Genomic DNA, 21,586 nt, shown 5'->3' on the forward strand with positions numbered 1-21,586 from the left:
GTAGTAATGACCAGATCATATTGCAGGTTGAGCATCCCTCATCTAAAAACTCTGAAATCTAAAATGCTCCCAAATCTGAGCCAGGTCTAAGAACGTGCTTATAGTTCCAGATACTCGGGGGCTAAGGCAGGAGGGTCACTTGAGCCTAAGAATTTGAGACCAGCCTTCATGACATACTGAGACCCCAATATCTATCTATCTGTCTATCTATCTATCTATCTATGGAAAATGTGGAGTGCTGACATGGCATCACAGGTGGAAAATTCCAGATCTGATCTCATATGATAGTTCACAAAGTACAGGTGCACTAAAAACATTGTATAGAATTATTTTCAGGCTATGTGAATAAGATGAATTTTTTTGTTTAGGCCTCATCCCCAAGATATCTCATTATGTAAATACAAATATCCCAAAATCCCTCCCAAATTTTTAAAATCTAAAATAATTCTAAACTCAAGCATTTTGGATAAAGAATATTCAACTTGAACTTTCAAATCTAACCATGCCAAGGGTGCACATCTGTAATCGTAACACTTGAGAGGCTGAAGCAGGAAGGATTACAATTTTGAGTCCCACCCAGACAATTTATCAAGATCCCTCAAAATAAAGAACAGCTGGGAATGTAGCTCAGGGCAAAGATGTAGGAGGGGGTGTATCTAAGTATCTAACAGGATCCTATTCTCAATTTTGAGTTTCTGTTCACTGTAGCTACTTCTAGAACCAAATACTTCATTAGTCAAGGTTACGTCAAGAGAATAGCTTTTATTTCATATACTTGTGCTATAGAAAAACAATCTGTCTTTTTTTCCCCCCTCCAACCTCATTCCACACCAGATTTCCATGATCTCAGTAGGTGTGGGAAGCCAGGTGCAAAGGTGTATGCCTGTGATCCCAGAAAGCTGGGAGACTGAGAAGGAGAATCCAAAGTTCAAGCAGAGCTTAGGCAATTTAACAATTTAGTGAGACCCTGTCATAAAATAAGAAATGCAAAAAGAGCTGGGGATATAGTTCAGTGTGAAGGCCCTGGATTCAACACCTAGTAACACACACACACACACACAGTGTTGGGTTTCTCCCCACTAGCAGGCAAGCAAGCAGTGCTGCAGCAGTGAACACCAGCTGGGGTGTCTTCTAACTTAATTCAGTCCTGACGTAGTCTACAGAGATAGCTCTAATCACCACAGGTTGCGGCTCCACTCCCAGAGTGTCCCCACATAGACCCAGGAACAAGTCGAGTCCTGTGGCATAAACTGGGGATGCCATAACCCCTTCTCATTTCCATTCATCTGCTTCAGTGGCTCCCAGAACTCAGGGAAGCGCTACCCTGTTTACTGTTTACTACAAAGCGTATTCAAAGGTACTGGTGAGCAGCTGGGTCAAGAGCCACCTGGGGCAAGGTCTGAACTGGTCCTTAGGGTAGGAGCTTCTGCCTGGGGTTGGACTGCAGTTCTTGATGTCTTCGTACAAGGCCCTGTGTGTATGTCCTTTGGGGCTCTCTGCAGACTTCCTGGCATAGGCTTGACTGCTGAGTCTTGAGTGGGGAAAACCCAGCAAGGTCTGTCCTACCAGACTCTTCTTGGCTTCTCTGTACAGCATTCCTTCCTCCAGGGCACGGGGCTGCGCCCTCTGGTATTGAGGAGGGTTTTACAAGTCTTATCAGACAAGGTAGGTCAGGGAATTTCTTTATGACCAGCTAAAGGGAGGGTAAGATCAGTTTCTATAACCTACCCTGGTGAGGGAATTATAAGCCAGGAACTGGAAGATTTTTAACATGGGGAATTAGATGTTTACAAAGTTATTGGCGAGACAACTTGGGGAGTAAAAGTCAAAGAAAGCAGATGCTGGCTTTTAGGAACTCTGGAAGTGCAGGAATTACATGAAGCTCCTCCAATCTCAGAAGCTAGAGGAGCTGTACACATTTTTCAGCAGAAAGCCTTTGCCAATTTACATCTTTACCAAACAGGCTATTCTCATTTTTAACCTCCCCCCCAGTACATCAAGATCAACCAGGAATTGTCAGTGAAGCTGTCTGGGTTGGTACAAGAAAAGGAAGCTCTGTGGGAAGAACACGAACGATACCTGGAGCAGCTTGACAAACACATGAGGTAAATGTGCAGCAGCCTGGAGAGCAGCGGTCCCTGACTGAGCCAGCCTAGGAGGCAGTGGGAGGCTCCCCACAGCCACCTTCTCCATGCCAGTGAGACTTTCCTGTTTCCAGAACCTCCGTGCACAGAGCTTTTCCTAGGAAGATATGGAGCCCATTGCCTTCCCAGGAACGGAAGGGAGAAAAGAATCACCACTTGTTGAGCTCTGTTGCTATCTAACTTGTTTTGAACCCTCTCATTTGCCTTCCAGCCTTTTCCTTTCAGTACATTGCTCAGCCTGAACCACCCTTTCCCATCTAAAATCTTCAACTCAGAATGCTTAGTCTCGGTGTCACCTCCTTAAAGGAGCCTCTCTTGACACCCCAGTCTGTGCTGGCAAGGTGCACATTCTCTGTATCCCTGTACCCCTTTGTCCATGCCTCTCTACTTATTTCAGAGCTTGTCATTGTGTTCAAAGAATGCAGTTCACTGTCTTCCTTACCAGGCTGTAAGCTTTTCAAGGGTATGTGGACTCTATCCACAGACCCTGGTAGATAGTAAGATACGCAAGGAAAATTCATGTCCCTATCTGGCCCAAAGGCACACAGTTGTAATCCCAGCTGCAGTACTTAGGAGGCTGAGGCAGGCAGGAGGATTGCTTGAACTCAGACTTTAAGGTCAGCCTAGACAACGCAGTGAGAACCCCATCTCTTCAAAAAAAATGGGGAGAGGGGATGCTAGGGATGTAGCTCAGTATTAGTTTGCCTTCCTAGCTTGGACCAGGCTTGTCCCCGGCACCGACCCACACCCACAGGCATACACACACTTCCTGAACTTCCTTCTACCTCCATTTCCAGCTCATCATCCTACCAGATTCCTTTCAGTCTCCTCCTCTGAAGTATATGAAGCAGAGTAGTTGAGAGGATGGACTTTGGAGCCCCACTGCCTGGTTACAAATCCTGCTTCTATTAGAAACTAGCTGTATAATCTTGGGCAAGTAATAAAACCTCTGTGCCTGAGGGATTTTTTGTTTTGCTTTTTTTTTTGTTGTTTTTAGTACCGGGGATTGAACTAAGGGCCTTTTATACTCAGCTACAGCCCCAGTCTTTTAAAAATTTTGTGTCAACATCTTGCTAAATCACTAAGTTGCCCAGGGTGCATTTGAAATTTCAGTCCTCCTGCCTGGGCCCCCTAGAGTGCCAGGATTATAGGTTTTTGCCATTGTGCCTGGGTGGTTACTCATCTTTAAAATGGACAAAATAGCCAGGGATTTAGCTCAGTGGTTCTGCCACCTGCTTTGCTTTGCAAGCGCAAGGTCCCAAGTTTGATCCCCAGTACCAAAAAAAAAAAAAAAGAAGAAGTTAAAATGGGCAAACTAGCAGTATTTAAGTTATAAATTTGTTGCAAGAATTAAATGAGTGAATATGTATAGTGCCAGCTTGGTGTCTGACACATGGTGAGTGTATTTATTTATTTATTTGGCTTTCTCCATGACCCATTTTTCTGTAGTCTTCTGATTTGTTCCTTTCATAGGGTGAAGTTTCTTATTCTCTTATGCTGCTATTCATCTACTATGTTGATGGCATTGATGATTTTAAAACCTCACTTACTGTTTTATAGCAAAGAGTTATGACAGAGTCACTGGTAATCACTGTCTTACTTTAATCATTCTGTGAGTCAGGTTTCCATCACTGGGACAAAATGCCTGACATATATAACTTAAAGGACGAAAGATTTATTTTGACTCATGATTTCACAAATTTTAGTCTGTGCTCAGCTGGCTGCAAGGCTTCAGAAACGTCAGGGTGGAGGGTATGGCAGAGAAAAACTTTATACTTCACAATGATTAGAAGCTGAGGGGCCAAAGATGTAGCTCAGTGGTACCGATGCCTGCCTGGCAAGTGCAATCCCTAGTACCAGGGAAAGGCTTGAAGGAAGGGGAGGGGAATGGGAAACAAAAGGGGGAAAAGAAGATTGAGATATGTTAAATACAAGTACAAATTCCTTATGATTAATGTAATCCATATGTATGACAAACATGTAGTAATTTTTTAAAGATTAAAAAATAATAATTAATCCAAACCATTAATAGGCCATTATCCAGAAATTAGGCAAGATAGAACCAGTTATATCATTGTTCAAGAGTATAGCCAAGAACTGGGAAATTTTAAATTAACAACCTAGTCAATGAAGCAGGATTCAGAATTTATTTTTTTGTTGTTGTTGTTTGAGACAGGGTCTCACTATATAGTTGAGACTGACCTGGAACTCACTATGTAGTCCAGGCTGGCCTCGAAACTCACAGCGATCCTCCTGCTTCAGCCTCCCGAGTGCTGGGATTACAGGTGTGCACCACCATGCCCGGCTAGTATTCAGAATTTAGATGTTAGCCAGGCATGGTGGCGCATGCTTGTAATCCCAGCACTCGGGAGGCTGAGGCAGGAGGATCGCTGTGAGTTTTAAGGCCAGCCTGGACTACATAGTGAGTTCCAGGTCAGTCTCAACTATATAGTGAGACCCTGTCTCAAACAACAACAACAAAAACCAGAATTTAGATGTCAGAGATCAGAACTCAAAGAGTTTCCTAAATTAAACTCAGATGCTAAGACTATACCATTACTATCAGCTCTAATCAAGGCAAGCCAGGGACTGAAGGCCACGGGGGTAACTGTACTTGTTATATAGAGTGTTAACCCCCCAGATAGGAGCAAGGAAATATGAGGCAAGATAAGTATCCATATCTGCTGCCAGGGCCCTGACATAAGCAAGAAGAGAAAACCCAAGAAGGTGTATATTGAAGAAGCAAAATAAATCTTAATTGTGCTCAGATAAGCCTATACTCAGATTTACTTTTATAGAAACTGCAATGAAAAGCATCACCACCACAAAGCCAAGTTTCGAAAGGCCAAGGATCATTTAGTCCATGAAGTAGAAATACGAAATAAGAGAATTAAACAACTTGAAGATGAAACTGGAATACTGCAACAAAGAGTTAAATTGGTGAGAAATAACAGAGTACTAATGATGCTGGTGGTCAGCCATTTGGAGAAAACCCACTCAGTTTTTAATTATGCATGGTCTCTTCACAGTCCTTGTTTTCATTTATTTTTTGGGGGGAGGATACCATCTTTCAAAGTGAGTAATTCTTTAAGCTCTGCCAAACAGTAAAAAAACTCAAGTATTGCTAAATCAAATTGGACACTAAAAATATTCTGTACTGCTAGTTTCTGTCTTGCCTTCAAGTGAATTTTTTTTCCAGTACTAGAGATTGAACCCAGGGCCTTAGCACTGGGCTACATCTCCAACACATATTTTGGGGAGGGGAGACAGTGTCTCCCTAAGTCATCAGGTTGTCTAAAATGAGTTGGAAATTGCAGTCCTCCTGCCTCAGTCTTCCAGTGCTGAGATTACAGATGCGCACCACCACACCCAACTAGATGTCCTTTATTGGATATTCCTCAGCAGAATCTTTCAAACCATCATTGCTTCATTTTGCGTCAAACTTTAGTGTCAGTTTTAAGTAGCAGTAGAAAGAGGAAATCCCTTTTTTTTCTTCTTTAAACTTTTTTTCCATACCAATTCTTATAGTGCCTTTAAACTTTTTCTTTTCTAAATATCTCTGATTTCTTTATGCTTCTCTAATTGGCTTGGAACATTAGTACATGGGTAAGAAGGAAATGGGACAAATGAAAAGAATCAAATATAGAATGGTTTTGAGATCATTAAACTGTATAAATTAGAAATGGAGAGCAATGGACTAGGCCAATCATGTTTTCCCTTCTCAGAATCTCCAGTCCCTTGCAGAAGAAAGTATCAATCTCAATTCATGGGTCAACCAGAAATCTCATCAGCCCACATCTGCATTAGTAACTTCCCTGCTGCCCACCTTCCATGTGTAGGCATCTGTGTGCAGACAGGCCCTCATGTCAGCGGGTGTGCTTCCTGTCCTCCCCACTGTGCAGGGGGAATAGTGTTCCCCAAACCACGTCTACTCAGAACCTCAGAGTGTGACCATACTTGAAGATCGGTTCTTTACAGATATTTTTAAAGTGAGGCCATCCTTGATTAGGGTAAATTCCAAATCCAGTATGACTTGTGTCTTTATAAAACTTCTAGGACCACAAGAACATTAATTTCTATCATTTTAGGCTATTCAGGTTGTGGTAATTTGCCATGGCAGCACAGGAAATCAGTGTATAACAGAATCACAGGTCTCCAGGAAATGTCTTGGGTATCACCAATATGCAGGAGCTATGAAAGGAACTGGATCTTTCACTCACTACCACTGAAGGTTTCTGAGGGCTTTGCCTTGGACTTGGATTCAAATTCTAGTCCTGCCATTTAGTTTTATGACTTTGAACAAGGCGCTGTGTATTGTTTTCTTCATCTGTAAAGTGGACAAAAATATCTCCACCTCATACATAAGGCTTTAGGAGCTTTTTCATTTGGGTTGGGTTGGGTTTTTTGGTTTGGGTTTTGGTTTCTTGACAAAGAGTCTTGCTAAGTAGTCTAGACTGGCCTTGAATTTAGTATGCAGCCCAGGCTAACCTTGAAGTCACAACTCTGCTACCTGGGCCCTCTGAGTGCTGGGATTACAAGTATATGACAATGTCCCTGGCTTACACACACACACACACACACGTGCACACACAAAGCTTTCATGAGAATTAAAATATAAAATTCTTAGCAAGATATATCATGTAGAGGTACAAGATTCCAATAATAAATGTAACTGTACTGTTTGCTTTAAATGTACCAATAAACTTAATGGGGAAAATAAATAAAAATAAAATAAAATATAAAATTCTTAAAGTGACACGTGTAAATTTTTCATAGGTACCACTTTTCGCCTTTGTGTATAATCTTTTAGAAACATGTTGACAGATGGATCCATAGTTCATAAGACAGGCCAGGTGTGGTGGCGCACACCTATAATCCCAGCACTCGGGAGGCTGAGGCAGAAGGATCACTGTGAATTCGAGACCAGCCTGGGGTACATAGTGAGTTCCAGATCAGTCTCAACTATATAGTGAGACCCTGTCTCAAAAAAACTACAACAACAAAAACATAGTTCATAAGACAAAGTGTGAACACAAATAGGAATACTTAGCCTGGAGAAGACATATATGACAGCTTTTAATGCCACAGTGCTACAAACCTGAGTGCTCTGAGAGTACTTACTTTAGGACCCACAAACCAGAGCCCTGTGCTTAGAAAAGCTACTGATACCTCTTCTTTTGGCTTCATTCCATCAATCTTCTCTTTATACAGCAAGCCAATTGAGTCCTCTAACCATTGTGGCCATCCAAACCAGATTTTCTCAATATTTTATCCTATTTCCACAGTAGGTATCTTGATTTAGGGGCATGTTAAAAATATGGTGTTTCCAAAGGGCAGGATCTCAGTATCCTTCTCCATCTAATACCCTTTCTAATTGAGTTATATTAGCATAGGATATTGTCTGTGAAATGGTTGCTTCTATTCCATTACCAGTACATTAGTAATGAGATATCTTTAGTAGCAGGTGAGATTTTCACTAGACATTTAAGGGTCCTGGAGAGGGCCTTAAAATGTAGGGTGCTGGGCCAGGGATTTAGCTCAGTGGTGCCAGTACCTGCCTCACAAGTGCAAGGTCCCGAGTTCGATCACTGGTACCAAAAATAAATAAATAAAATAAAATAAAATGTAGGGTGCTTTGCTTCAGAACATAACCTCACCTCCTTCCTTATACATCTTTAGTAGTAAATGGACAGTCTTCTGAATGACCTACATTAATAGTTTATTTAAAGAAACATAAAATTGCTCCTTTTGCTTGATATGGTGCACATATCTGCAACCTGAGCTACTCAGGAGGCTGAAACAGGGAGATTGCAAGTTTGAGTCTAGTCTGGCAACATACCAAGACCCTGTCTCAAAATTTTAAAAAGGGGTTGGGAAATACCTTAGTGGAAAACCATTTGCCAGACATGTGTAAGGCCCAGTACCAAGAAAGAAATAAAGGAAGAAAAAGGAAGGAAAGGAAAGGGAACGGGAAAGGGAAAGGGAGGGGAGGGGAAGGGAGGGAGAAAAGAAAAGCTCCTCTTAATGCTGTCATTCACCCACCTGCCAAAATTACTGTAACCCCCACACACACAGAAGTGGAAGCAGAAATGGAAAGAGGAAGAAGGTGCTTACCATCTACAGGTCATTAGTGAGACAAACTCAGCAGTTGTACATGTTGGGGCTCGAAACCCTCACCAAGAGTGATATTGATCAGTATCTAGGGACTCTTTCAGTGTGGGACTGTTAGTATTTTTTCACAAAATGTACTCCTTTATCACCTTAGCTGAAACTTCACTCCCTATTGCTTTGGGGGAAAATCACTCACTGGCAGAAAATGAAACACGGTGTTGAGCTGGAAGCCACTTCAGCGCTGTCACTGCAGAAGTCTTGCACTTGGCTCACAGGCTTGGCTTCCTAAGCCATCTGGGCTCCTGATACTGCCTGCCTGGCAAAGGGGGCTAAATCCTACCTCCCACCCTCTGCCCTACAAAGAATATGACTGTGAAACAGAGGGAAATGTATTTATTACATGGAGAAATTTGCAATATAGACCTTTCAAGAATTCAGTTGTATTTGTTGGTGATTTGTTACTGGGATCTTTACGGAAGTTGAATATTCAGATATTTTTTAAAATTTATGCATAAGAATGATTAAATATCCAAACAAAATATATTACATAAAGTAACCAAAATGCATTCAGGAATACCTAGTTAGGAATGAACCACAGTGTCAGCAAACAACTGGAGACAGATTAAAGGACAGGAAAGAGAAAGTAAATAAGAGCATTGAGTTGTTAGAGTTTTGAAACAAGCTGAAACCTCCATTTGTAATTCTTTCCCTTGCTATGATAATCTCTAGGAGAAGGCATTTCAGGACCAGATCTTGGCCCAGAATGATATCCTACTCCTAGAAAAAAGGAAGCTTCTAGAACAAGTCACCAATCAAGAAGAACTGATCAGCAGCAACAAAAGCATAATCTCTTCAATCCAAAGCAAGTAGGTGCAGCCCTGCCTGGGAACCACTGGATTCTCAAAAGGGAATGTGTTTCCCTTCTGCTATAAACCATATGCAAATGCCCTTCTCAAACTATATCATAGTTTATGACAGTTTATAGATAAGGAAACTATGACTCACATTTGTAATTTGCTAAGGGTCACACAGCTAGGAAGTCACCTAGTTTGGGAAGCTAGGCAAATCCAGAGCTCAAATACAAATTTGCAATCGAAACAGTTTTATTGCTGTGTCTTTCAGATAAACTGTATCCCTGGCTGGGCGTGGTGGTGCACACCTATAATCCCAGCATTAAAGGAGGCTGAGGCAAGAGGATTGCTGTGAGTTCGAGATCAGCCTGGGCTACATAGTGAGTTCCAGGTCAGTCTCAACTACATAGTGAGACCCTGTGTCAAAAAACCAAAACAACAACAAAAAAAACAAAAAACAAAAAACTATATAAATACACAAACAAAAACTGTAGCCCTGGATAGGTGAGCCTGACACAGTGATTAAGAGCTCAGGCTTAGAAATTTTAAAAGATCCTGATTCACATTCCAATTCTACAAATTTGTTTTTATGTTCTAAAGGACATTACCTTCACTTCTTGGAGCCTTAATTTCCTCAAATATAAAATGGGCTTCAAAGCAGCACACATTTCATGAGGTAGTTGTGTTAATCAGCTAATTCATGAGAAGTTGTCAGTGCTTCCTATATGAGTGGGTTACGGGGCCTATGCACAGGGTAAGAGGTTGGTGAGTGGCTAATGCTGCCACCATCATTTCTATTTCTTTTTCTTTTTTTGGTCTGTTTGTTTCATTTTATTTTGTTTTTTGAGACTGGGCCTTATTATATAGTTCAGGCTGGCCTTGAATTCACAAGGTAGCCCAAGCTGGCCTCCAACTCATGGTGACCCACCTGCCTTAGCCTCCTGAGTACTGGGATTACAGTATGTGCCACCATGCCCCACCACTGTTTCTATTTCTACAAAAGAAGCAGAGCCAGCTCAGAGTGAGATAAGAACCAGATATAAGCTGTGTAGCTATAATATTTGAAAGGATGCAGTTTCAATTCTATTCCTGAATTGTTACCCTTTTTTTTTCTTTTTTTGTTCTGTTTTTCAGTTTTTTTTGTTTTTTTTTTTGTTGTTGGTACCGGGGATTGAATGCCAGTTCTTGCACTTGTGAGGCAGGCTGAAGCACCACTGAGCTAAATCCCTGGCCCTCAATCCTATTCCTAAATGGGATCTTATCTTTTCTTAAATGTCTCAGGATCTATAATTGCACCTTTCACATTGCTGCACCTATACTGTATTTAATAAACATGTACATGCCAGAAGGGTATTAATTTTTACTTGGTGCCAGGCATGGTGCGGCACGCCTGTAATCCCAGCACTCGGGAGGCTGAGGCAGGAGGATCGCTGCGTGTTTGAGACCAGCCTGGGCTACATAGTGAGTTCCAGGTCAGTCTCAACTACATAGTGAGACCCTGGCTAAAAAAAATTTTTTTTACTTGGTTGTGGAATATGGTAAGAATTATTCTGCCAAACTTGGTTCTAAAACCTAGACTGTTCTAATTGTGCCTCTGATGTATGCCATTCGTAGAGCATTTTTCTTGGATAAAGAAAATAAGCAACTACAGGAAAATCATTTCCGTCTCATGCAGCAAGTTGTCCTCTTAGAGCGCATTTTATGGAGTGTCCGGATTCATAGAGGAGAGGTAGGATGTGTACTTTTTATTGGGTCCTTAACATGAAGTTTCGCTTGCTAAGTTTACTTTGCTCTCTCATCTTCACATTGCTGTAGCCCTGCTCTCAGCCTCATAGTAGGCTGTGACCCTTAGACTGCTACTCTTCATTGGGCCAGCTTTTTTTTTTTTGGTTCCGGGGATCAAACTCAGGACCTTGCTCTTGCAAGGCAGGCGCAGCACCACTGAGCTAAATCCCTGACCATGGGCCAGCTTTATTAAGCACTCTCCTAATGGGTGATCCCAAAGCAATTTATGTCTCTGAGCATCTTTCTTGACACACTATATTGTCATTGTCTTTCTTTTCTTTTCTTCTCTATCTCTTTAACTCAGCAGTGAGAACCCAGAGGGTAAGAACTGTAGCTTATACATCACTCTGTGGACAAGTGCTCCATAAATATTGGAGAATGAATGGACAGTAAATGTTTTCATATATATATATAAAATATATATATATCCCTTGTTCTGAGCAACCCTGTTTGCAATGTTTCATTCTAGACTGATTTGAAAAGAAAGATGAACAAACGTGAGGCTCAGAGAAATAAAGTGAATCTGACAAGTTTGCTACTGAGTTAAGACTAAGGACAGCAGCTGAGTCCAAGAAAATCAATTATGTTCGAACAATTCAGACAGACAAGAAGGGAACTCCAGAGAAACACAGAGGATAATACACTTTCAGAGAGAAAGTCCAGAGTCTGGTTGGTGAGCAAGTCAGAAAGGAGGACTTCTGTGAGCAGAAGTATACTGTGAATCAGGTGTAGAGGTGGTTTCTTTCCTTCCCTGGTTTGTATCTCCTGGAAAATATTCCTTCCTGAGATACTTCACAATGGATCCTGCTTCTTGGACACTACTGCTATGAGTATAAGACTTGTATTTTGTTTTGTCTCAGAAAGATAGTTATTTCTAGCTTTGTGAGTTGTTTTGAAGGTTTAACAAAAGTAGAACTCACTGGTGTCTTCAAACCTTTTCAAGCTCCTCCCTCAAACCGATTCCAAAGGGTTCTGAAACACGTGTGTCTTATTACTTTTCTCATTGCTGAGACAAAATACCTGACACCCTGCGTTAAAGGAAGAAAGGTTTATTTAGCTCACAGTACAGAGAGGTTTCAGTTCATAGTTGGCTGGCTCCAAGTACAGGGTGGCATCAAAGAGGAGAAACAGTTCATGATGGGCAAAAGGGAAGGCAGACCATGTCCTCAGTAACCTGTTTCCTCCAACCAGACCCCGCCTCCCAATAGCAAGTCAGCTCTAATACTTTCATAATCCAATTACTCCCCAAAAGCCCTTCCTATGAATGCATGAGACTTTGGAAGAACATCTAGGGCCGGAGGTTTGGCTCAGTGGTCCCACTGCATACCTCACAAGCACAAGGACCCAAGTTTGATCCCCAGTACCAAGAAAAAAAAAAGAGAACATCTAGATACAAACCATAACAGTAGGCAACTATGCAGATGCAGAAAGTAGATTAGTGGTTTCCTTGTACAGAGGGGTTAAAGGCCATGGGGTTTATATTGAGAGTGATGAAAATGTTTTAAAATTCACTGTGGTGGGGATGGGGATTTAGCTCAGAGGTTTTGCTGCCTGCCTTGCAAGTGCAAGGACCTGAGTTCAATCCATGGTACTCAAAAAAAAAAAAAAATTCACTGTGGTGATACTTGTACAACTCTTAAAATACTACTACTAAAAACCACTGAATTATGTACTTTAAGTGGGTGAGTTATATGATATGTAAATTATATCTCCATAGTCAGTACAATAGTAATTTTTTTCATGGTACAGGGGACTGACTGAATCTAGGGTCTTCACACTGGGCTATATCTTCAAACCTTTCTTATTTTTTATTTTGAGACAGGTTCTCACTAAATTACCCAGGCTGGACTTAAATTTGTGATACTCCTGCCTCAACCAGTCATACAAAAATAAAGAAATGGGGTTTTTTTCTCTTAAATTCTTTTACTGGTACATTTTTGTTATACATTTACATTCATTATTGGGAACTTGTACCCTTACATGATGTATCTTGGTTCTTATTTTTCCCCCATTCCCCTGCGTGCCCTTTGACCCCTCTACCCCTCCCTATTTGCAAAGGCTTTGTTTTCATCTATTTCTTATTCATATTTTTTCCTTTCCCCTACCCCTCCCACTTCCCCTACTCCTTTGGACCTTTTTCTTCCTATTTCACATTATCAGTTATTCATTTTAATCCTTCTTTACACTTTCAGTTTCTCATGCTAGAGAAACTATTCAGTATTTACATGTGTGTCCTATTTATATCACTTAAGGGTATGGCCTCCACTGCCTGTCTTGCAAGTACAAGGTCCCGAGTTCAATTCCCCCCCCCACAAAAAAAGGTATAGCCTCAATGTGCATCCATTTAGCTATAAATGTCTCTAATTTCTCTGGTTTTGCTTTTTTTTTTTTTGAGACTCTTTATGGCTGAGTAGTACTCCATTTTAAAAAAAAATTTTTTTTCTTTATCCAGTCTCCAGTTGATGGGCACTTGGACTGTTTCCAAGATTTAATTATTACAAACTGTGCTGCTAAAATCATGGGCACCCATATATCACTGTGGTATGATTCTTTTAATTCTTTTGGGAAGATACCTAGTAGAGGAATAGCTGGGTCAAATGGGACCTCTAATACTAGTTTATTGAGGTGTCTCCATTTTGATTTTCACCGTGGTTGCACCAGTCTGCACTCCCACCAACAATGAAGAAAGGCTCCTTTCTCCCCACGACCATGCCAACATTTGTTATTGTTTGATTTCTTGATAGCAGCCATTGTTTTTGGGGTGAGGTGGAATCTCAGTGTTGTTTTCATCTGCATCTCTCCTATGACCAGTGATGACAAACATTTTTCACTTTACTTTAATTTTTCTTTTTGGTTTTTTGAGACGGTCTCACGATGTAGCCCAGGCTGGTCTCCAACTCACATTGATCCTCCTGCCTCAGCCTCCTGAGTGCTGGGATTACAGGCATGCACTACCACACCCAGCTTGCTTTTACTTCTTTGTCTGAGAAATGTCTATTCATTTCAGATGCCCATTTTGAATTGGGTCTTTAAATTTGGGGGATCTGACTTTTTTTTAAGTTCTTTATATATATTCTTGATAGTAGTCCTTTGTCTGAGAAACAGCTGATAAACATTTTTCCCCTTGTAGGTTGTCTCTTAGTTCTGTTGATGATTTCTCTTGCAGCACAGAAACTTTTTAATAAGATGAGATTTCAGTTGTTGATTCTTTGTGCTAATTCCCATACTACTGAGGTTTTTGTTCATAAAGTCTTTTCCTATGCTGATGTCTTCAATAGTTCTACCTAACTTATCTTCCAGCAGGTTTAGTGTAGGAAATGTTTGTTTTGTTAAAACATGGTTGTTGGAGATAAAGTAGAATAATGCACATAAATACTGCGTATATTTTTTGGTAGAGTTGGCATCCAGGAATGATAGCTTGTACCTCTCAATGCACATACATTAACTTGTTTTTTTGTTTTATTTTTTGAGGGGGGATAGGGTTTGCTGATATACTGTAACACGCAATACTCCACCAATGAAACTGTTACAGTAAAGCTGCAGGATACAAAATCAACACAACAAAAAATCAATAGTGCTATTGTATATACCAACAATGAATTTTTTGAAAAAGAAGTCAAGAAAAATCACATTTTTAATGCTACCAAAAATAATTAAGAACTAAGGGTAGTGGCACATGCCTATAGCATTTGGGAGGCTAAAGAATGAGGATCACCACAAGTTCAAGGTCAGTTTGGGCTAAATAGCAAGCTCAAGGCCACCCTGAACTGCATAGTGAGACTATGTCTTAACAACAATAATAGGAACAAATTTAGCTAAAGAGGTGAAAGATCTTGTACACTAAAAAAGTGTGATAAGCTAAAGAGGTGAAATCTTGTAAACTAAAAAACTGTGATTAAAAACTTGAAAAAGACAAATAAATGGAAAGATATTAGTACTTGTGGGCTGGAAAAAAATTAGTATTGTTAAAATGTCCATAGTTCCCTAAACAATACTCAGATTCAGTACAATCCCTATCAAAAGTCCACTGTCATTTTTACCCAAACAGAAAAAAATCCTAAAATTCATTGGAACTACAGAAAGCCCTAAGTATCTAAGACAAACAAAATTGGAGGGCTGGGGATTTGACTCAGTGGTTCTGCCGCCTGCCTCACAAGCATAAGAGCCCAAGTTTGATTGCCAGTACTACAAAAAAAAAAAAAAAAAAAAAATTGGAGTCCTCACACCACCTGATTTCAAACTATAATACAGAGATATAGTAACTGAAATAGAATGATTACAAATCAACAGATACCTGAAAAAATGCCCCACATCACTAATCTTAGGGAAATACAAATTAAAACCACGGTGATGCATCACCTCATACCCGTCAGAAAAATAAAAGATAGTAAATGTTGATGAGTCAGAGAAACATGTACCCTTGTAAGCATTGGTAGGAATAATACAGCTATTATGGAAAATTAATATAGCCATTATATAAAACTATATCGAAATTTCTCAAAAAACTAAAAGTAGGATTATAATATGATCCAGCAATCCTACTTCTGGATATATAGCTAGAGGATTTTTTGTTTTGTTTTGTTTTTTGAGTCAGGGTCTCACTATGTAAGTTGAGACTGACCTGGAACTCACTAAGTAGCTCAGGCTGGTCTCGAACTCACAGCAATCCTCCTGCCTCAGCCTCCCGAGTACTGGGATTATAGGGATATGCCACCACGCCCGGCTGAGGATTTTAAACATATACATTCTGTGTTTATTTTAGCTTATTCATGATAGCCAAAGTATAGAATCAATCTAAGTCCATCAATGGATAAATACATAAAGAAATATATATATATATATATATGTGTGTGTGTGTGTGTGTGTATATATATATATGCACACACACGTACAGTGGAATACTATTCAGCCTTTAAAAAGGGAAATTCTGTAATTTGCACCAACAGGGATGAACTGAAAGGGAATTACTTTAAGTGAAATCATCAAGCATGGAAAAATAAATACTACTTATTCTTACTTATATGTGGAATCTATAGCAAGCAAACTAATAGAGAGAACAGAATGGTTACCAGAGGCTGGAGGATGGAAAAATGTGGCAATCATTGATCAAAATATATAGTTTTAGGGCTGGGGATTTAGCTCAGTGGTGCTGCCGCCTGCCTCACAAGGGCAAGGTCCTGAGTTCGATCGGTGATGCAATGTTAATTAGCTTAATGCAATCATTCTACATTGTGCACATATATCATCCATCACTTCACACCCCATAAATATATACAAATATAATTTGTCAATACTGGTAACATTTTGTGTTCTTGTTTTTTTGAGATAAGGTCTCATTATGTAGTTCAGGATCCCATCAAACTCACTATGCATCTCAATCTGACATTAAACTCCTAACCCTTCTGCCTCAGCCTTCCAAGTGGAATCACAGGCATGTGCACCATGCCTGACTTCCAGTAAAATGTTTTAAATCATTCAAGCTAGCAATATCCAAATATTTATGTCCTTGCATATACATATTCACAGCAGCAGCATTATTCATAATAACAAAGAAGTAGAAACAACCCAATCTCCATTGTCTAATGGATAAGCAAAATATTATGTTCATACAATGGAATATTATTTAGACATAAAAAGAAATCAGCCAGGCACAGTGGTGCAGGCCTATAATCCCAGCACCCAGGAGGCTGACTCAAGAGGATTGCTGCAGGTTTGAGGCTAGCCCGAGCTATGTAGTGAGTTCAAGGCCAGCCTGAATTACATAATGAGACCTTGTCTTAAAAAAAAAGTACTGATACATGCTACAACATGAATGAAACATGCTAATGTTTTAGAGAAACCAGAAACAAAAGGCTACCGATTGTATAATCATATTTATATGAAAAGTCCAGAATAAAACATCCAAAAAGACAGAAAGTATAGTAGCAATTGCCAGGGGCTGGGAGGGAAGAGGAAGAGAGGGATGAATGATCATGGGTTTGGGGTTTTGCAGGGGGAAGGGTGTGATGAAAATGTTCTGGAATTAGTGGTGATAGTTGCATAAGTCTGAATGTATAGAAAAGAACTGCACTGAACATGTTAAGAGTTACTTGTTATGTGAATTACTTGTCATCAAAGCACTTATTTAAAAAGAAAAAAAAAGAATAACACCAGGTATGGTGGAACACATCTGTAATCCTAGCATTAGGAGGCTGAGGGGGTTGGGGATTTAGCTCAGTGGTAGAACACTTGCCTAGCAAATGTGAGGCCCTGGGTTCAGTCCCAGCAACAAAAAAATTATAAACCTCCCCCGGAAAAAAGATACTTCTATTTTTGAAATATATATAACAAAGGGAGAAGTAAGATACAGTGTATGGGGCTATGTGAGTAGATAAGAAGACAGACATACATAGATTATATAAATTTTATATATGGAAGGAAGGAGAGCGAGATACTGGCAGACTTACAGAGCAGGTGAAAAAACAAGCAACTTTTCATTCTGTCTCTTTTATGCTTTATTGTTTGTATATATATGAACTTTTCATAATCTGTATCTACATATTATAAGTTCTAGGCTCACATTGCCAATGGTTTATCATTATAATCTCTAATATTAATCATTTCTTTCCTTTCAGGAAATAGTTAGTGACATTCCTGAGTATGAAGTATTGAATAAAATACTGCCTTTACCAAACTCTAGGTTAGTAAAACCAAGATAATCATCTGCATGTTTGAGAGTCATAGCTGCTAACTAGTTCTAAATTTATGGATTGAGAAAGTATGGAAGCGGGGGTGGGGGGTGAGGCTTTCTACTTTAGTATTTCAATTTTCTCCCAATTCTTTCTGCCCTGGCTACCCCTTTGCCTTCACATGCTACAGAATTCTGATTTAAGGTAGAAGATAATCCATGAGCATAGCTGTAAGTTTTATTTGGTTTGATTGTTTTCTTTGTGCCTGAGGGTTATAAAAAGGTGAAATAGTTATCAATACCATACCCCTGCAAGCCCAAACATCTATCAATTAATCCTACCCATATGATGTCCTCACATATGATCTTTCTCAGTTCCTCAGGAATAGGTTTGGTAGAGTCAGCTGGAAATCATCAAGAAAATGAAGCATATAAGCCAGAAGCAGCAACAACAATCCCAGAGTCCCCTGCGTCTCTTTCCCACTCACAGAATTCTGAAACTGGATACATAAATGTGGCTTCCCTGAAACAGACACACAGCATACAAGAGCAAGACCAAAAGTCAAAACTATAAAATTACTGGTGGCTCAGACTATACTGATCAAAACCTGCTAATTTAAAGCTTGGACACAAAGGCAGACTATAATATGGAGAAGAGTTTCCACAGATTTCAAATCTCTAGTAGACATCAACCAAGAGTCTTCAAAATTGCTGATAAATTAATTAAACAATTTCTAAAAATAGATTTCTCAAATTTGTTTGATATCCTCAGATGTTTTGTATTGCTCAATGTAGTGACTTAAGTTTAATGATTTAATGAGGCTTCTCTTCAGCAGAACATATAATGGTTGGGCTGGGGATTTAGCTCAGTGGTTCTGCTGCCTACCTTGCAAGCATGAGGTTCTGAGTTTGATCCCTGGTACCAAAAATATAAATAAGTAAATAAAAGAACACATTATGGTTAACTCAGCATTCAAAAGTAAAAACAATGTATTTTTAAATGAACAAAAAAAGGCCTATAATTCTTTTTTTTTTTTAATCCTTGGCCCACTTTATTTTTTATTTTGAGATAGGATCTAAGTTGCTAAATTTCCCAGGCTAGGCTCCAACTTTTGATCCTCCTTCCTCAGTCTTGTAGAGTGCTGGGATTACCTGCATGCACTGCCAGATCTAGCCCTATAATTCTACATTCTTAACTATTTTCAATTTAGAGTTATTTACATTTTCTTTTTTTCCCGGTACGAGGAATCAAACTCAGGACCTTGTGCTTGCCAGGCAGGCACGGTGCCACTGAGCTACATCCCTGGACCCTAGAGTTATTTTCATAGTCTGATTTCATTTAATTTCATTTTTGGCAGTACTGGGGATCAAACCCAGAGACTCATGCATGCTGAGATTCCTGCATTTGAAGTATTGAATATAGCCCCAGCTGGCAGTCTGATTTTTACTTTAATATATCATGAAAATTTAGCCAATAGCCATATGACATTCTATCATGTTGATGCCATATAAATTACTTAAGCCTTCTTTATTTTTTCTGCTGTTCTAAAATTTGTTATATAGATCAGTGGATTTCATTTTAGCAGATTTGTACAAGCTCATAACATACTCTGATTATTTTCAACCCCCATCAACCTCTGCTAGTTTCACATGGCGGGGTTTGACACATATATTCTGCTCATATCCATTATCCATCCTCCCTATTGCCCTTTCTCCTACCCCCCTCCTCTTATTCCCTTCCTCTTGTCCAATAGTAGTCTCCTTTCTGCTTTTTTACCATCTTTTTTAGATTCCACACATTAGAAAAACATGGGATATTTGTCTTTTTGAATCTGACTTATTTTGCTTATTGTGCCTCAATAAACATGGGTATGCAGGTAACCCTATAAAATACTGACTTTAACTTCTTTTGAGTATATACCAAGGAATGGTATAGCTGGAGGGAGCAAAGGTAGCTATATTTTGTTTTTTTGGTTTGTTTGTTTTAGAAACTTTCTACTGATTTCTACAGTAGCTGTACTAATTTGCATTCTACCATCAAAATAGAAAGGTTCCATTTTCTTGTATCCTCACCAACCTTAATTGGTGTCTTTTTCCTTCAGTAATAGGGATTAGACCCAAGACTTTTGCACTCAGCTACATCCCCAGCCCTTTTTTATTTATTTCTATTTTGAGACAGTGCTGTGGGATTTTTATGTGGAGTGGGGACACTAAGGACTTTTTTCCAAGAAGTAGTTTTTGTTTTGTTTTGTTTTTTTCGTGCTGGCACCGACTCCTCAAATTCACATCCAAAGGCTGAGTGTGCCAAATGACATAATTGCACTTTTTTATACAATTTTTGTGTCTTTGTCTCCCTTATATAGGAAAGCACTAACATTTTACGGTCTGGTTCGGTATACATTACATTCTGCGGTCTGATTGGTTTTGTTGTTTTTTTTTGGTTTTTGTTTTTTCGGGGTTTTTTTGAGACAGGTTCTCACTATGTATCTGAGACTGACCTGGAACTCATTATGTAGCCCAGGCTGGTCTCGAACTCACAGCAATCCTCCTGCCTCAGCCTCCCAAGTGCTGGGATTACAGGTGTGCACCACCATGCCCGGCCAGTCTGATTGGTTTTTATGCTAGAGTTTATCAGAACTACACATGCTATATAGATGCTGATATCACTACACTGTAAAAAGTCCCCAACCCCAGAAAGGGACCCTACCTCAAGTTTCCACTAAATTGCTAAATTGCCCAAGCTGGGCTTGAATTTGGGATCCTCCTGCCTCAGCCATCCAGAATGTTGAGTTGCAGGTGTGTGCTACCATGTCCTGCTTGTTTTTTGTACTCTTGATGACAAATTCTGATTGGGTAAGATGGAATCTCAATGTAGTGTTGATTTGTATTTCCCTAGTGGCTAAAAATAGGCATTTTCTTCATATGTTACTGGCCAGCTGCAGTTCTTTTGAGAAGTGTTTGTTCATTTCCTTATTTATTGATTGGGCTATTTGATTTTTTGTTGAGTTTTTTTTTTAAGTATGTGTGTACAGGGACCACTGAGTTCTTTATATATTCTACATAACCTGTTTTTGGAAGAGTAGCTTGACAAGATTTTTTTCCATCTGCAAGTTGTATTTTCACTCTATTAATTGCTTCCTTTGCTATGCAGGAACTCTTTCTAATAGGATATGGTCTTATTTGATTCTTACTATTATTTCCTGTGCTATCAGAGTTCTATTCAGGAAGTCTTTGCCTATGCCTATGACTTCAAGTGTTTTCCCTGTTTTCTACTAGCAGTTTTTAAGTTTCAGGTCTTATACCTAAGTCTTTCATCCATTTTGAAGTGATTTTTGTACAGAGTAAGAGATAAGGATGTAGTTTCAACTTTCTACAAGTGAATATCCAGTTTTCCTAGCACAATTTGTTAAAGAGGCTGTTATTTTCTCCAATGCATATTTTTGGTTCCTTTGTTCAGGATCAGAAGGCTGTAGCTATGTAGTTTGTTTGTTTTGTTTTGTTTTTTGAGAGTGTCTCACTATGTAGTTGAGACTGACGTGGAACTCACTATGTAGCCCAGGCTGGTCTCAAACCCACAGCGATCCTCCTGCCTCAGCCTCCCGAGTGCTGGGATTACAGGCATGTACCACCACTCCTGGCTTGTGGTTTTTTAAACTGTTCTGTCATCTATTCTTTTCCATTGGCCTATATGTCTATTTTGTGCCAGTATTATGCAGTTTTTGTTATCTTGGTTTTATAGTATATTTTGAAATCAGGTATTATGATGTCTCAAGCCTTGTTCTTTTTACTTAGGTTTGCTTTGGCTATTCTGAGTCCTTTGTGTTTCTTTTCTTTTGTTACACGGGATCAAACTTAGGACCTTGTGCTTTTGAGATAGGCAGCAGCACCACTGAGCTAAATCCCCAGCCCTCCTTCTCTTGTTACTTGCCTTTTATTTTCTATTTAAGATTATGCTCTTTTAGTATAATCTGGTGAAGGTCTTCTTGAGTTACTCCAGAAAACAAATTCACCAGATTGGCATTGGATAT

The 21,586-nt window shown here is 39.6% G+C and overlaps 1 protein-coding gene across 4 annotated transcripts in view; it reads left to right on the plus strand.

Annotated features, from left to right (window-relative positions):
* Ccdc30 (coiled-coil domain containing 30) overlaps positions 1-18,582 on the plus strand; it is a 90,727-nt gene extending 72,145 nt beyond the window's left edge. For 2 of the 4 annotated variants that reach the window (XM_033767900.1, XM_033767902.1), the window contains 6 exons: positions 1,993-2,105; positions 4,943-5,084; positions 8,985-9,121; positions 10,721-10,835; positions 17,506-17,570; positions 17,934-18,578. In XM_033767900.1, the coding sequence (XP_033623791.1) occupies positions 1,993-2,105; positions 4,943-5,084; positions 8,985-9,121; positions 10,721-10,835; positions 17,506-17,570; positions 17,934-18,132 (771 nt within the window). In that variant the 3' untranslated portion in view covers positions 18,133-18,578. Of the gene's footprint in view, positions 1-1,992; positions 2,106-4,942; positions 5,085-8,984; positions 9,122-10,720; positions 10,836-17,505; positions 17,571-17,933 lie in introns of all 4 variants that reach the window. The other 2 variants (XM_033767901.1, XM_010634009.3) reach the window with 2 other exon arrangements.
* Positions 18,583-21,586: the final 3,004 nt, after the last annotated feature.

Source organism: Fukomys damarensis, unplaced genomic scaffold, assembly GCF_012274545.1.
Source record: "Fukomys damarensis isolate Sample0158 unplaced genomic scaffold, DMR_v1.0_HiC HiC_scaffold_23, whole genome shotgun sequence".
Lineage (NCBI taxonomy): Eukaryota > Metazoa > Chordata > Mammalia > Rodentia > Bathyergidae > Fukomys > Fukomys damarensis.